This window comes from Penicillium psychrosexuale, assembly GCF_028828465.1.
Source record: "Penicillium psychrosexuale strain IBT 29551 chromosome Unknown utg000006l, whole genome shotgun sequence".
Taxonomy (NCBI): Eukaryota; Fungi; Ascomycota; class Eurotiomycetes; order Eurotiales; family Aspergillaceae; genus Penicillium; species Penicillium psychrosexuale.
In genome coordinates, this window is record NW_026643191.1 from 669,414 (window position 1) to 683,365 (window position 13,952).

The 13,952-nt window shown below is 49.5% G+C and overlaps 8 protein-coding genes across 8 annotated transcripts; 5 read left to right on the forward strand and 3 right to left on the reverse strand.

The window, feature by feature from the left end:
- Positions 1-367: 367 nt before the first annotated feature.
- N7518_010089 (Rad1/Rec1/Rad17 family repair protein) lies at positions 368-1,540 on the reverse strand (the record flags this gene model as incomplete). The annotated part of the gene is made up of 1 exon (XM_057191015.1): positions 368-1,540. One exon carries the CDS (start codon positions 1,538-1,540, stop codon positions 368-370), a length of 1,173 nt encoding a protein of 390 aa, XP_057037151.1.
- A 165-nt stretch (positions 1,541-1,705) lies between these two features.
- On the reverse strand, positions 1,706-2,112 carry N7518_010090 (OST5 family protein; the record flags this gene model as incomplete). Its single annotated transcript, XM_057191016.1, has 4 exons — positions 1,706-1,751; positions 1,814-1,868; positions 1,922-1,951; positions 2,010-2,112. 4 exons carry the CDS (start codon positions 2,110-2,112, stop codon positions 1,706-1,708), a joined length of 234 nt encoding a protein of 77 aa, XP_057037152.1.
- A 138-nt stretch (positions 2,113-2,250) lies between these two features.
- N7518_010091 (bromodomain-containing protein) lies at positions 2,251-3,880 on the forward strand (the record flags this gene model as incomplete). Its single annotated transcript, XM_057191017.1, has 7 exons — positions 2,251-2,308; positions 2,378-2,469; positions 2,538-2,591; positions 2,656-2,864; positions 2,924-3,038; positions 3,097-3,804; positions 3,860-3,880. 7 exons carry the CDS (start codon positions 2,251-2,253, stop codon positions 3,878-3,880), a joined length of 1,257 nt encoding a protein of 418 aa, XP_057037153.1.
- Positions 3,881-4,745: 865 nt separating this feature from the next.
- Positions 4,746-5,965, forward strand: rgsB (uncharacterized protein; the record flags this gene model as incomplete). The annotated part of the gene is made up of 4 exons (XM_057191018.1): positions 4,746-4,900; positions 4,954-5,081; positions 5,122-5,672; positions 5,729-5,965. 4 exons carry the CDS (start codon positions 4,746-4,748, stop codon positions 5,963-5,965), a joined length of 1,071 nt encoding a protein of 356 aa, XP_057037154.1.
- A 558-nt stretch (positions 5,966-6,523) lies between these two features.
- On the reverse strand, positions 6,524-7,551 carry N7518_010093 (uncharacterized protein; the record flags this gene model as incomplete). The annotated part of the gene is made up of 2 exons (XM_057191019.1): positions 6,524-7,167; positions 7,293-7,551. The coding sequence occupies 2 exons, from the start codon at positions 7,549-7,551 to the stop codon at positions 6,524-6,526; spliced, it is 903 nt and encodes a 300-aa protein (XP_057037155.1).
- An 879-nt stretch (positions 7,552-8,430) lies between these two features.
- On the forward strand, positions 8,431-12,000 carry ctpA (Cu(2+)-transporting P-type ATPase CCC2; the record flags this gene model as incomplete). The annotated part of the gene is made up of 1 exon (XM_057191020.1): positions 8,431-12,000. The coding sequence occupies one exon, from the start codon at positions 8,431-8,433 to the stop codon at positions 11,998-12,000; it is 3,570 nt and encodes a 1,189-aa protein (XP_057037156.1).
- Positions 12,001-13,073: 1,073 nt separating this feature from the next.
- Positions 13,074-13,292, forward strand: N7518_010095 (uncharacterized protein; the record flags this gene model as incomplete). Its single annotated transcript, XM_057191021.1, is given in 2 exon segments — positions 13,074-13,184; positions 13,200-13,292. 2 exon segments carry the CDS (start codon positions 13,074-13,076, stop codon positions 13,290-13,292), a joined length of 204 nt encoding a protein of 67 aa, XP_057037157.1.
- Positions 13,293-13,369: 77 nt separating this feature from the next.
- N7518_010096 (uncharacterized protein) lies at positions 13,370-13,618 on the forward strand (the record flags this gene model as incomplete). The annotated part of the gene is made up of 2 exons (XM_057191022.1): positions 13,370-13,450; positions 13,478-13,618. The coding sequence occupies 2 exons, from the start codon at positions 13,370-13,372 to the stop codon at positions 13,616-13,618; spliced, it is 222 nt and encodes a 73-aa protein (XP_057037158.1).
- Between the last annotated feature and the right edge of the window lie 334 nt (positions 13,619-13,952).

Sequence of the window (13,952 nt, forward strand, 5' to 3'; positions counted from 1 at the left end):
TTTTTTTTCCTTTTTTTTTTCTATAACTCTGGCGTTTTGTGATGCACTTTGGGATTTGGCCTTTTGGACATATTCGCATTCGTGGCATAGCTGGTTTGTGGCTTGGTTTCTTTCTCATACTGATAGTTATACTGATAGTGTGTGCACTTCTGATGATGTACATGATTTGTTCGATTTGGGGTTTTGATTTCCCGCTCTATTCATTAGGCTGATATCTTAGCGCCTGGCTTTTTGACCTTGAATTCGATTTGTTTTATACCAGAGAGCTTGTATGTTCTTATTCGAAGAAACAATTTTACTCCATGAATCTGTACCTGGAAACATTTTCAAATCGGGTATACGCTCTATTTTAATTATCCTAACCCGACTATTCGCTTTCTGCGCCCATCTCCATCTCAGCTTCCTCTTCATCTAGCAATGGCACAAACCGGAAGTCCACAAAGCACACAGGTCCATTGGGACCCTTTACGCCAGCACCGATCGATCTGCCCACTGGCACATTATGATCATCAAGCTCAACCATGAACTGTAAGCTCAACACCCCCTGCCGATCCCCGCGGATACTAACCTTATTAGCGACAGACATAGCTCTCGCGGCCTTGCGAATCAATGAAAAGCGATAGCTCTGTTGAATGCGCTCGCCCATAGAGGAAGGAGGAGAAACAAGGAAAGTCTCCGTGACCGTAGGTGCAAGCTTAGCTTTAGTTGCGCGAGTCCGGGCAGAGCTATTATCGAGCAACACCTTACGCATCTGAGATTGTGTGGTGCCCTGACCAGCGCCACCGGCAATCTCGTTATGCTGGCCAACTGAGAATTCCACAGTGGATTCACTGAACGGGCCGCCTGCACCGGAGAGAGCAAAGTACGGTTCTCGCTTGGCACAGGCAGACAGTTTTAGGATCGTGGGGGTGGAGGAGTCGAGTTCGGCAATGGCATTGTGTAGCCAGGCGGAGCGCATAATGATTTTCATGATGATAGCGTCGCGCTGGAGGGGAATGTCTGCTTCGTCTTCGTCGGGCTCATATGTTACTAGCTCGCAGGTTGTTTTCACGCCAGCTTCAGTGATGGTGATGCTAAGTCGGGCGCCGTGTTGGGCGTATTTTAGGGTGCAGGAGCGGTCCATGAGCAAGGCTGGGGCGTTGAATGCGCTTGACGAGGCGGTGCCGGTTTGCGTGATGCTAGTGTCGCGGGGTCGATTGGACTCGGAGAGCTCGTTGATACCGAAGATCTTTAGGGTTTCGAGGATAGCGGTGAGAGAAACAACAAAATGAGGGTAAGCCTCATTTTGCAATTCATTGTCTTCTTGGGGTGTTCCGTTCTGGTTGTTAGGTTCAGAGTCGGTCGATGGATTGAATGTGTAGCTGGTGAAGAGTGACTTGTCGAGAAACGCTAGTCCTTGAATGACGCGGCCTTCCTCCACTGAGAATCGGAGGCCATCTGGAGTGATTTGAACAGTGGCCTTGTGTGCGAAACCAATGCAGGAGAGCAGCGTGTAGAGATGGTGGGCGTTGTTGGAGACGCCAGCGAAAAGGGGCTCCATTTTGTGGCGTAGGCTGTAGCTCGATTTTCAGGCGCAATACTGGCACAGAACAAAGGTAATTGATCCGAAGATGCGTGATGACTTTGGATATTTAGCAGTACAGGCCCTCTTGAACCCAACGCTTATGGTACATTTGAGGGGACGCGCAATAGGAAAGGTGGCCGGTTAGACGTAGACTCCGGCGGCGCAAATCATGAACACAGCTCCAAAACTATCCAGAATACCCAATCAGTATATCGTATGCCTTAAAATGGGACGCAGCGCATTACTAACCCAGATGCCAATGCGGCCGGGATGCCCAAGGATACGATGCCGAGGAAAGACCGATCTGTTTGGTGAAATGTCAGAGTCAAATTCGATATAATTTGGAAAGTAACTTACTCAAGCCAAATAGAGTGGCCGTAACCAATGCTATCAGTATTAGTCAGAGATTGGCTATTTCCAAAGCTGCGATAAACCAGAAGCTTACCGAGGAGCAGCAAGTTGAAGCCGACAGAGAACTGGCTATCCTTGGCAATAAGAGGGATGAATGGAGTTGCAGAGGCTGCCTCCCAGACTTCGTTCAGAGACATTAGGATAATAGAATTGATAAATGTAATTGAGGGACGAATTGATGCAGGTCAAGCGAAAGTGATATAGATCGACTAATGTTAATCTGGCCCGACCGGCGGTTAGTTGTTCCGACCGATACCCCATGCCATTGTCGGCGCATGGTCACCTGGGCAGGTTTGAAGGACAAGGACATTATGATTGCTGAATCGCCAAAGAGTAAGTGAACTTTCATACTTTCACATTGTATTTTGTCAAACTATTTCTGACATACGACCATGGTATCAGGCTTCAAGCGCAAAGCCTCTGAGGAGGCAGCTTCCCCGGAATCTGGGCAGCAGACTAGCAAGAAGGCGCGCACAGATTCCCCAGTGAAAGAGGTAAGAGGCTCTCCAGGGCTAATATGTAAATCGCTTCGCGTACCTGTTCTGACAAGGGCCCCGCACAGGAAGATGGCCTCCTTCAAAAGCCTCCGCTCCGAATTGTTCCATTCCCTGAGAAGGTACCCTCCCATCCCACGCCACCATATCCCATGTCTCTTCGTGGACAATGGCTGATGATCACAGCCCGCTGTTCTCGAAGAACGCCGAGGCGACATTGAGTTCCGTGTCGTCAACAACGATGGTTCCCACGATAGCTTTATTGTCCTCACAGGCTTGAAGTGTATTTTCCAGAAACAACTTCCGAAGATGCCCAAGGACTACATCGCACGCCTTGTCTACGATCGGTCCCATCTGTCAATGGCTATCGTAAAACATCCACTGGAAGTTGTTGGGTATGTCATAAGTGCCTGCTGCCCTATATTGGTTGGATTAGGACACTGACAAGCTACAGAGGAATCACATATCGTCCGTTCAATTCTCGAAAGTTTGCTGAGATTGTCTTCTGCGCTATATCTTCGGACCAACAAGTTAAGGGATACGGTGCACACTTGATGTCCCATCTCAAGGTATACACGCTTATGGATCTGCAATTTCTATGCATATATCTGACTTATTGCCATATAGGACTACGTGAAAGCTACCTCTCCCATTATGCACTTCCTCACATACGCCGATAACTATGCCATTGGATACTTCAAGAAACAGGGCTTTACCAAGGAGATCACACTCGATAAAGCAATCTGGATGGGCTACATTAAAGATTACGAGGGTGGCACGCTCATGCAGTGTACTATGCTCCCCAGAATTCGATATCTGGAGATGGGACGCATGCTCACCAAACAGAAAGAGTCTGTGCAAGCCAAGATTCGCGCCTTCAGTCGCTCGCATATCATCCATCCCCCTCCGAAGGAATGGAAGAACGGAGTGTACGCGATCGATCCTCTTAGCATTCCCGCAATCAAAGAGTCCGGCTGGTCGCCAGACATGGATGAAATGGCTCGCCAACCACGCCATGGGCCCAACTATAACCAATTGCTCCACTTGTTGAACGATATGCAGAATCACAGCGCGGCTTGGCCGTTTACTCAACCCGTGAACCGCGATGAGGTTCCAGACTACTACGAGGTAATCATGGAGCCCATGGATCTGTCGAGCATGGAAGAGAAGCATGAGAAGGACTTGTACCCGACTCCACAGGACTTCATCAAGGACGCCATGTTGATCTTCGACAACTGCCGACGCTACAACAATGAGACCACACCATATGCTAAGAGCGCGAATAAGCTTGAGAAGTTCATGTGGCAGCAGATCCGGAATATTCCGGAGTGGTCGGTAAGTATCCACAATGAAGCTGTTTCTCAAAGACAATTCTAACTCTGATATCTAGCACCTTGCCGATAATCATTGATCCTGGGACATACATTCATTGCAGCGAGGGTGTTTTTCCGGAAAGGCGTTGGGGGAATTGAAATTTGATAGGCAATACCCTGTTGATAGATTACAACATGCGATTCTCATTCATGAACTAATGCCAGTTTATGAATTTCTTCTCAATGTTGATCAAATAGTCTAGATCGACGTCTAGCTCAACCCATGGATGGATATGTTGATCCATTTTCCCACCAATCAGATCTATAGATGCTATGCTTGGTATGGTGGGGCTGGTATCTGTCAAGCTCGAGTTGATGTCTATAGTAGCGCTTAGAGTAGCTTGGATCATAACAGCAGAATATAGAAGAATACACATAGGTAGAAGGCAATATAAAAGCGCTTATATGCATGATGATATGTGATGCAATAACCTAAAACCTCAACGTTAATTTCCCCCTGACAGGGCTTAATTTCGGATTATCGTTGTTGCGGGGTCTCAACAATGCTGATGGCTGGAATAGCCTCACAGACTTCACCCTTACGTCTTTTGTTCCGATAGGACTTGTGTTTTTCAATTTTTCGTTGCTTTCTTTTTTTTGCTGTTGCTATTGCTGGGCCGACCTAGTTGTGTTACAACCTCAGGGGCTCGATATCCACACACCATTCATTGTTTACGCACTAACGTGGAGCTCAATTCGTTTCAACCCCTCTCATTTCGCTCTCGATTTTCACCATTCGCTTTGAATCGCCTCCGTCTTACCCCGTATCTTTTAGGGTGTGCAGAGATTGCTGGCCCGCCTGCCGACGCGACCTTAATCTCTCCCCCTTTTGCTCCCCCGCCTTTGCTTTGAAATTTCGGTGCTGGTCCTTTCACCGTTGCCTACTCTAAACACATTATCGATATGTCTCATCATGATGTTGTCGACGCGGAGTCGCGTAATCGTCTACCGACTCTCTTTGAAGTTCTCAGCCGCCGAACTCTCGCCCCGGTCGACCTCTTTTCGTTCTACATTTACATGCGCGATCAGCAGCGTTCCGTAGACTATCTAGACTTTTGGTGAGTGTAAGCTCGCGTTCGATGCCTGTATCTAAAGTTAACGCGATTCATAGGCTTGATGTATCACAACACATGCTACTGTGCCGACACTATGTCCGTGAACTTCGCCGTTCCGTCCTCGTCGCGACACCCGATCTGGAAAGAGAACCTTCTGCCATGCTAGACAATCTGGAGAACCTAGGTGATATTCCGCTGACAGAAGCTGGGCCTTCTCGTCTAAGACACGGATTCCAAGAAAACGAAAAGGGCAGAGATGCCGACCAACGCCTGTCTGCATTCCTTCGCTCCGAAGGCCACACCACATCACCCTCCCGAAACAGTCCAAGATCTTCCGGCGAATCAGCGCACCAAGCCTCTTCCTATGACGGTGGCCGTGACACCCCGGATTCCCGGCTTGACCACCCTCCTCCCCGGGCACACAGTGGCCCGCAATGACATTCGCGCCAGCGCTGAGAAAATCTTGTACACATATCTGCTTCCCGGTTCCGAGCGAGAGATTATGCTGCCAGAATCCATGGTTTCCACGATTATCAACCTGGTTGAGGATGACGGCCGAGATGACCCCGAAGTGTTTGACCCTGCCAAGGACTATGTGTTCCAGGCCATGGAGCGGGATGCATTCCCGGGATTCTTGCAAGCAAAGGCACTTGGGAATATGGTTCCTTTGAGTACCATCTTGCGCCTCGCCTTTGCTCTGATTAGCTTCGGTGGAGGATTCTGGGGTGCCTTCTACGTTGTTCTGCGGAATAAGCCTCGGCATATTCGTTGCTGGGTATGTTGATGATCATCTCTAAGCACCAATGAATCTGTCTGCTAACTTTATTTCAGGTCATTCTTCCATTTGCTGTCGCCGCATACTTCATCATCTCCTATCAGTACAAGATCGACCCCATCATGGCGTTCCTGGGCTACAGTGAATACACCTTTATGAACTGGGCCCCAATTCGCGAGCCCTATGTCCGAAAGCTGCTGAACAAGCGCGCCGTCGTCACTGCATTGATCGCCTTTTTCACAGCGGCAGCTTTAAGCATCTTGTTCATTTTCGTCCCCGGTACCATGATGTGAGCTTTTTACCACGTCCAGTGTCCATCTAATACAAACTTCCAAAACAATCACCCCGTGAACCTCGTTGTTCGATCATTCGATCATTCTTACGTCTACAATTGACTCGACTTGACCTGTCCAAGGCGTTCCCGTCGTGTCCGAGTACAGAGGTTTTGCTTCTATGGTGCATATTCTTGAAAAAGACTATGTCTTGGATCTGCAGCCCATTTTCTTCCTGGGAGCTATACAGAGGTGATTGTTTCCTCCATCCGTCCTATCCCGCTTATTAGCGGTCACGTCTACTTCCTCTTTGTCCATATTTACTGTCTCTGCTGCTTTGCTGTGATTATTTTCTCTTCTACCAATACCCCTCAACACTTGAAAATGTTGTATTGTATCTATTTTTCATTAATGAGCGTCGCCATTAGGGCCTTACGAATGCAATTTGCTCCTTTCCGGGTTCTATCCCAAGAGATGAAACTAAACCATAATCAAGTCATTTCGTATCATAAATCCTGTTGGAGCCGCTGCCATCTTTTGTGCGACATAACCATGAGCAAATGGGAGTACCTCCGCACTTCAAGACTTGCGCCCCAACACCCTCTTTGGCTGCCGACTATTCCCCGCGCGAGCACCAGGCGCCTCATCAATATCCATGCGCGAGCCATGCTCACCACCATCATAATTGTCAAAGTACCCATCATCCTCATCAATATCGTCCGCATCCCTCTTACTCCCCCCGAGGCCAGCGCCAAGCCGACCGCCGCGCCGACCACCCCTCTTCGCCATACTTTGCTTCCTCTTCTTGGCCTTCTCTAACGCCTCATCGTGCGCCTGGGCACGTGCAGCACGCTTCGCGGCGTCACTCTTGACGCGCGCAATCTCCGCCTCCAGATCAGATACAACCTCGCCGCAGCGCGATTCCCACTCGCTCAAGTTGGCGATCATCTTAGGGAGGGACTGGGGTAGGACATCGCGGAGTGGGGCAACGGCTGTCACATTCACGGATGGTGGGTTGGAGGCTGGTGAGAGGCGGCCTGCTATCAAAGAGGCGTAGATGGCTCTTGTTACGAGGGATTCGAGCTCGGATTTTGTGGGGCTGCTGAGGGCGGTCATCAGGGCGCTGTAGGTGAGGGGTTTGATTGTTGTTGAGAGGGTAAGGAGTGAGAGAAGGCGGAGTTTGAGGGTTTGTTCTGTGTTCAACTCGGGGAGGTTTGGGGTTGCTGATGCGGGGTATTGGTGGTTAGCTTTTGTTCTGGTAGATTTGAGGGGTTTGGTTCTCTGAGGAGGTTTCATTTGGATGATTTGGGATGTTTGGTTTCTGGGCTTTGGATGCGTGCAATCTTACTTTGATATTCTTGCCATGTGCCCCATGCGAAGATCTCTAGTAGCTTTAGATAGCCCTTAAACTCGGCTGGAGTGTCTGGTGACCGTAATGCTTGGATCGTTGGCAGCTCGAGGAGCTCCGCGAAGACATAGGTTTGCGCATTTGAGGTGGCATTTGTGATGAGATTCGCAATAAAGCGAGGCGAACCTGCGCTGTTGGAGCGGGCTAGGTGGATGAATGGTTGGAGAGCCTCTAGGGCTCGTGTGTGGGTTTGATCCATTGTGATACGGTTAATCGAGGTGTAGGTTCAATGAGGATATTTGAGGATATTGGAGAGTAACCAAGAGAGAGGACTGCAATATGAGTGGGATATACGTAGTAGCTGAGTTCAAGATGGGAAGCATCAAATGTAGTCGGAGATGCTTGTTTGCATTGAGTGCAAACACGTCTTATCTGATTCCTCTACAACTCTACGGAGTATAGAGCCTTGGAGGGCTGTTGCTTTTTGTTTTTATTTTCTATATATTCATTAGTTCCTTATTCTATTCTGTTATTGCTTATTCTATCTCGTATCTATTATATAATTGAATCCTAGCGTGGTAATCTCAGTGCAGGGCATTCTGCAAGTATAGCAAAGCGACAATAAGCCGACGCAGTGTAACCAGGTTCATCTCTGTAGACATTTTGAAACAACCACTTATTTTCGTATTGCTTAGTCTGTTTCAGCCTTCCAATAACCCACGAAAATTCATATTAATTCCCTCGGGGAATCACTTTTAATCTAATTGAAAACCCGACCATCTATATGTAATCAGCTGCCCACGCGGACATTCCATAGCGTGGCAGAGTCGGTCCACATCACCGAGGTCCTATTCCCGAGCAAATCCACTTCTTTTCCTCTCTCCCCTTGCGCCTCTGGCTGATTTTCGATAAAATCCGATCGACGTGGCCTTCTAGGCAGACTATTTCTTTTTAACTTCTGCAGTTCTCTTTGTCTGCTCAACAAGGGAATGATCTGTTAGTCTTGCGCCATCCGAGACCTTCCGTCCCTCAGCACGTTATCACCCTCTGCCATCGCGTCGGAGGTAATTTGGTAGACACCCTCCATATGCTATAGTCGTCGTTTCTCGCCGTGTTCGCCTCGCGCTTCACCGTCGAGATGTTATCTACAAATCCGCACGCCGGCGGGGCCGGTCGACCCGCACTGGCCACTACAGCTCTCAAGATCGACGGAATGACTTGCGGAGCTTGCACATCAGCCGTAGAGGGCGCGTTTCAAGGGGTAGACGGTGCGCACGATGTGTCTGTCAGTCTCATCATGGGCAGGGCCACTGTACAACATGATCCGTCAGTGTTACCACCTGCGAAGGTCGCAGAGATGATTGAGGACCGCGGGTTCGATGCGACAGTACTTTCGACCGAGGAACAAAGGAACCCCGACTCTGCTTCTTCTTCTCCAGCTACGCGACTCTCGATGACCACCCTGGCGATTGAGGGGATGACATGCGGCGCATGTACGTCTGCTGTGGAAAGCGGGTTGAACGATGTCAGCGGTGTGAACTCCGTAGACGTATCACTACTTTCCGAGCGCGCAGTCGTGGAACATGATGCAGGCATCATCACCCCGGAGCAGATCGCAGAGCTCATTGAAGATCGAGGTTTTGGAGCGCGAGTGCTGGATACTGCTCTAGTGGGCTCCAAGGAGCCACCTGCACCGGCTGGCTCGGAAGAGAAATCTGGACTTCTAGTCACCACGATCGCAATCGGCGGTATGACATGCGGCGCTTGCACATCTAGCGTACAGGGTGCCTTGGGCAGTGTGGATGGGGTAATCCAGTTCAACATCAGTCTTCTGGCTGAGCGAGCGGTTGTCGTGCACGACCCAACCATACTCCCTGCCAGCAAAATTCCAGAGCTTGTTGAAGATGCTGGATTTGATGCGTCAATCGTTTCATCAGAGGCGCAGGCATCAATTTCCAAAAAGACACAGCAGATAAATTTGAGCTTGCATGGGCTGCGGGACGGCGTTTCTGCCACTGCCTTGGAGGACAATATTTTACAGCAATCCGGTGTTCATTCAGCATCAATAAAAATGGCTACCTCTCGTATGGCCATTTCCTTCGACCCATCCACAATCGGAATCCGGTCTATTGTGGAAATAATTGAGGCTGCTGGTTACAACGCCTTGATTGTCGACTCAGATGATACCAACGCACAGCTACAGTCATTGTCCAAAACAAAGGAAATCCAAGAATGGAGAAGATCCTTCATCATCGCCGCCTCTTTTGCGGTTCCCGTGTTCCTTATCAGCATGATTCTTCCGATGTATTTGCCCGGAATCGACTTTGGCCGGTTTGCACTCGTCCCAGGCCTATACCTCGGAGATCTAGTCTGTCTTGCTCTTACCATTCCGGTGCAATTCGGCATTGGCAGACGATTTTATGTCACCAGCTTCAAGTCCCTCAAGCATCGGTCCCCAACCATGGACGTTCTCGTAATGCTGGGCACGTCCGCTGCCTTCTTTTACAGCTGTTTCACCATGATCATGTCTCTTTGCAGCGCGGACCACGGTCGTCCTAGCACCGTGTTCGACACCAGTACGATGCTTATCACCTTCATTACTTTGGGACGATGGCTAGAGAACCGAGCCAAGGGCCAAACTTCCGCTGCTCTTTCCAGGCTCATGTGTCTGACCCCATCTATGACTACTATCTACGAAGATCCCATTGCGGCAGAGAAACTGGCTGAGCGCTGGACCTCCAAACCTGTACATGGCGCGCCTGAGCAACCCACGTTGGGTGACGATATGACGGTGAATCAAAAGTGCATTCCCACCGAGCTGATTCAAGTCGGTGATATCGTTATCCTCCATCCAGGAGATAAGGTGTCTGCGGACGGCGTGATCATCCGGGGCGAAAGCTATGTTGACGAAAGTATGATCAGTGGAGAGGCACTCCCTATCCACAAGAAGAAAGGCAGTCAGGTTATTGCTGGAACCGTGAACGGCACCAACTCCATTGATTTCAAAGTCATTCGAGCCGGCAAGGATACCCAATTGAGCCAGATTGTAAAGTTGGTACAGGATGCGCAGACGAGCCGTGCTCCGATTCAGCGCATGGCTGATATCGTTGCTGGTTACTTTGTTCCCACCATCATCGGTCTTGGTTTGATAACATTCTTTGGTTGGATGTTCCTCAGTCATGTATTAGCTCATCCCCCTACAATATTTGAAATGGCAGGCAGTGGTGGCCGAGTCATGGTCTGCTTGAAGCTGTGCATTTCGGTCATTGTCTTTGCGTGCCCCTGTGCTTTAGGTCTGAGCACCCCGACCGCAGTCATGGTTGGTACCGGCGTCGGCGCGGAACATGGTATACTCGTCAAGGGAGGTGCCGTGCTAGAAGCTGCCACAAAAGTTACTCATGTTGTCTTTGATAAGACGGGCACCCTGACTACAGGTCGGATGAGCGTGGCTCACACCCGAATTGAACCTCAATGGGCAATGAATGACTGGCGCCGTCAGCTCTGGTGGCTTATTGTCGGTCTCGCAGAGACAGGAAGTGAACACCCGATCGGCCGAGCGATCGTTTCTGCAGCCATAACCGAATCAGGTCACGCCGGCGAAGATGGGTTGCCAGGGAGCACGGGTGACGTTGACAACTATGTTGGCAAGGGTGTCTCTGCCGTCGTCGAACCTACATCTAGTGGCCAGCGTATCCGGCACCATGTCCTTCTTGGCAACGCCAGATTCCTCCGGTCCCAAGATGTCCCTGTACCCACTGACGCAGATCCTGACTCTGCGGAACCTGTCGAAGACCCGGAAGCTGACATCCCCAAGCCGGGTGTCACCGGGGCCGGCACTACACGCATCCACGTTGCAATTGACAACCGCTATGCCGGAACCATCTCCCTCCGGGATACAGTGAAAGAGACAGCCGTGGCGGCAGTAGCGGCCCTACATCGCATGGGCATCACAACCTCCATGGTAACAGGCGACACGCTCTCAACAGCGATCTCAATCGCCACAGCAGTCGGCATCCCAACCGCCACAATCCATGCCTCCGTCTCCCCATCCGAGAAACGCTCAATCGTCTCCGCCCTCCAAGAAAAAGGCGAACGCGTTGCCATGGTGGGCGACGGCATTAACGACTCCCCCGCATTGGCCACGGCATCCGTCGGAATCGCCCTCGCATCCGGCACAGACGTGGCCGTCGAGGCTGCCGATATTGTCCTCATGCGTCCGGACGATCTACTCTCTGTACCAGCCAGTCTCTCCCTCTCGCGGTCGGTCTTCAGACGCATCAAGTTGAACTTAATCTGGGCTTGCATGTACAATGTCATCGGCCTTCCATTTGCCATGGGCCTTTTCCTACCCTTCACGGGCTTCATGCTACCCCCCATGGCAGCCGGTGGTGCCATGGCTCTTTCCAGTGTGTCTGTCGTTGTTAGCAGTCTGCTGTTGAAGTTCTGGACTCGCCCATCTTGGATGGAGGTTGAGCGTCTTGAGAAGGAGGTCCAGTCCGGTGCAATCTCTGCAGCTGGTGTGGCGCTTCGTAAGGGGAGCTGGTGGCCTTCTACTACTATTTTCTCGAATAGCCCGCGCTCTCTGCGTCGTCGTGTTGGGAACGTTTTCTCTTCGCTTTGGTCTCTCGTTACTGGCAAAGGACCCATGCCGGCTGACCGGGGTGATGAGGGTTATGTTCCGCTGCAGACAGTTGAGTCGCCTGTTTAATTTTGCCTTGTCGAATTCCCCATATAAAGACTTGTCCTGTATAACGGCTTACTTTGTTTTGATGCCTCATGTATTTCGGGCCTAGTTTTGGCGTTTTGTTTTTTTGTTTTTCCTTATTCGATACCTCCTCCGTTAAGGTCATTTCTGCATTTGTCCCAAGATCCTCAAGATGTAAAAAGCCCAAAGACAAAAGTAAGGGATAGGTACATCTTGCTTGTTTGCCTTTTGTGTAACGGAAAGTAGGTTCTAGTATACTCCGTACGATCTGTCTCTTCCAATATCCTATTGTCCACGTATCCAGTGGTTGGGAATATAAGATATATGTGCACTTGGCACTCCGTACAAGTTATGGGATGGAGAAAGAGGCTCCATTCAACTACCTGTAGAGGGGTAACTGTAACAGATTGTCACCCCAATGAAAAATCTCGTCCTCGAGATCTGGCTTAGGTACATAGTCTCTTACTCCAGCTGTGTATCCTGCTTGGGTACATAACTAGCCGCGTAGTGCCATAGGAGCTCGGTGAATGACCACATTTAGGGTGAGAAAATGCAAAGTGCTAGAAATTGCGGGGGAGAAAATAGAGTCGATGTATGGTCGATCTTTCTCCACAAAAAGATTTTCTCCACCACATACACCATGATTGACATTGTAGGTACATGCCTACAATATACGAATCATCGTGATGTTTGATGTTTGTCTTGTTTGCTTGGTTGCCATTTACAGCAGCTATATAAGCAGGCTCTCTCCCACTTTTACACTTCCAATGAAGAAGGAGTGAATAGACCTGGCACGTCACAACGTTCTCCACCATGGCCACCATATAGCCGGATACCTTCCATGACTTCCACAACATAGGGTGCGACTTTTTGACACACTGTCCACCCGATGTACCCCCTCGTCATCGGATTGTAGCTCTACTAGGCACGACAGATATCAATGATGCAAGCGGGCCTATTGAAGAAGACGGGTGATTTGTATCTGATTTCTACCTGTTCCACTATCTTCTTACGCCCCAGTTTCCACGTCGTGAGTGTTTTACTATTTTGCTTGCTATATGCTATTTACTAACCACATGCGCTTGCCAGCATCAAACCAAATTTGGTTGACCTGTGAGAATCCCGCAATCCTCGTTCAAAAATACGGGAAATACCTCCACGGCGATTCGACAAAAACCTGTCGCGTCGTCCTTGACTCCTAGAGACTCTCAGAAGTCTTGGCCCTTGGGAATTCGCGTGTTGTCTCCCGAGATGATCTCCTGTACGCGAACAAGCAATCGAAGCTGAGCGCGTGAATGAACACTTAGTGTTATTGATATTTGGCCATGGCTCCTTGGATCATCATGTTTTTGTAGGAAATCATTTCCTCAAAATGAAAGACTTGCAACGCGTTCTCCAAGGAAAGTCACTGGTCACCATCTTTTCCACGTCCTGTTACTCGGGAGGTTGGCTTGTGAAGCCAGATTATAGAAATCAATAGATGAATGTGACCGGTATTACAGCAGCAGGTGAAGACACAGAGTCTTCATCCCAAATGAACACTCGAAATCCCATGGACATGAGGGAAAAAATGTACCACCCGACGTATATACAGCTAGCAGATTCTGTGTATTCATTCTAATTCTAATCTATTCCGTACTTAAGCTTCATCTACATCTTTAGACTAAACCTATTTAAGACTGTATGCCTAAGGCAACTGGTTGACCGCATTGGAGTGCAAACAATGCAAACAAGTGGGCGGGATGACTCCGAGGCTTTTTTGTGCTCTTCTTTGATAACAAGATCACCGCGTTTCTTGTGTGCTATTTCTGGAGACGGTATCTGAAAATCCCTCCTGAAATCTCTCAGTTTACTTTCGCCAACCTTCGGTTTAACGGGTTGTTAACACATTTAACGAAAAACAGCCCTTCCGCTCTTCCACCGGCTATTCACGAAAAATAGTTCTTGCGATTCTC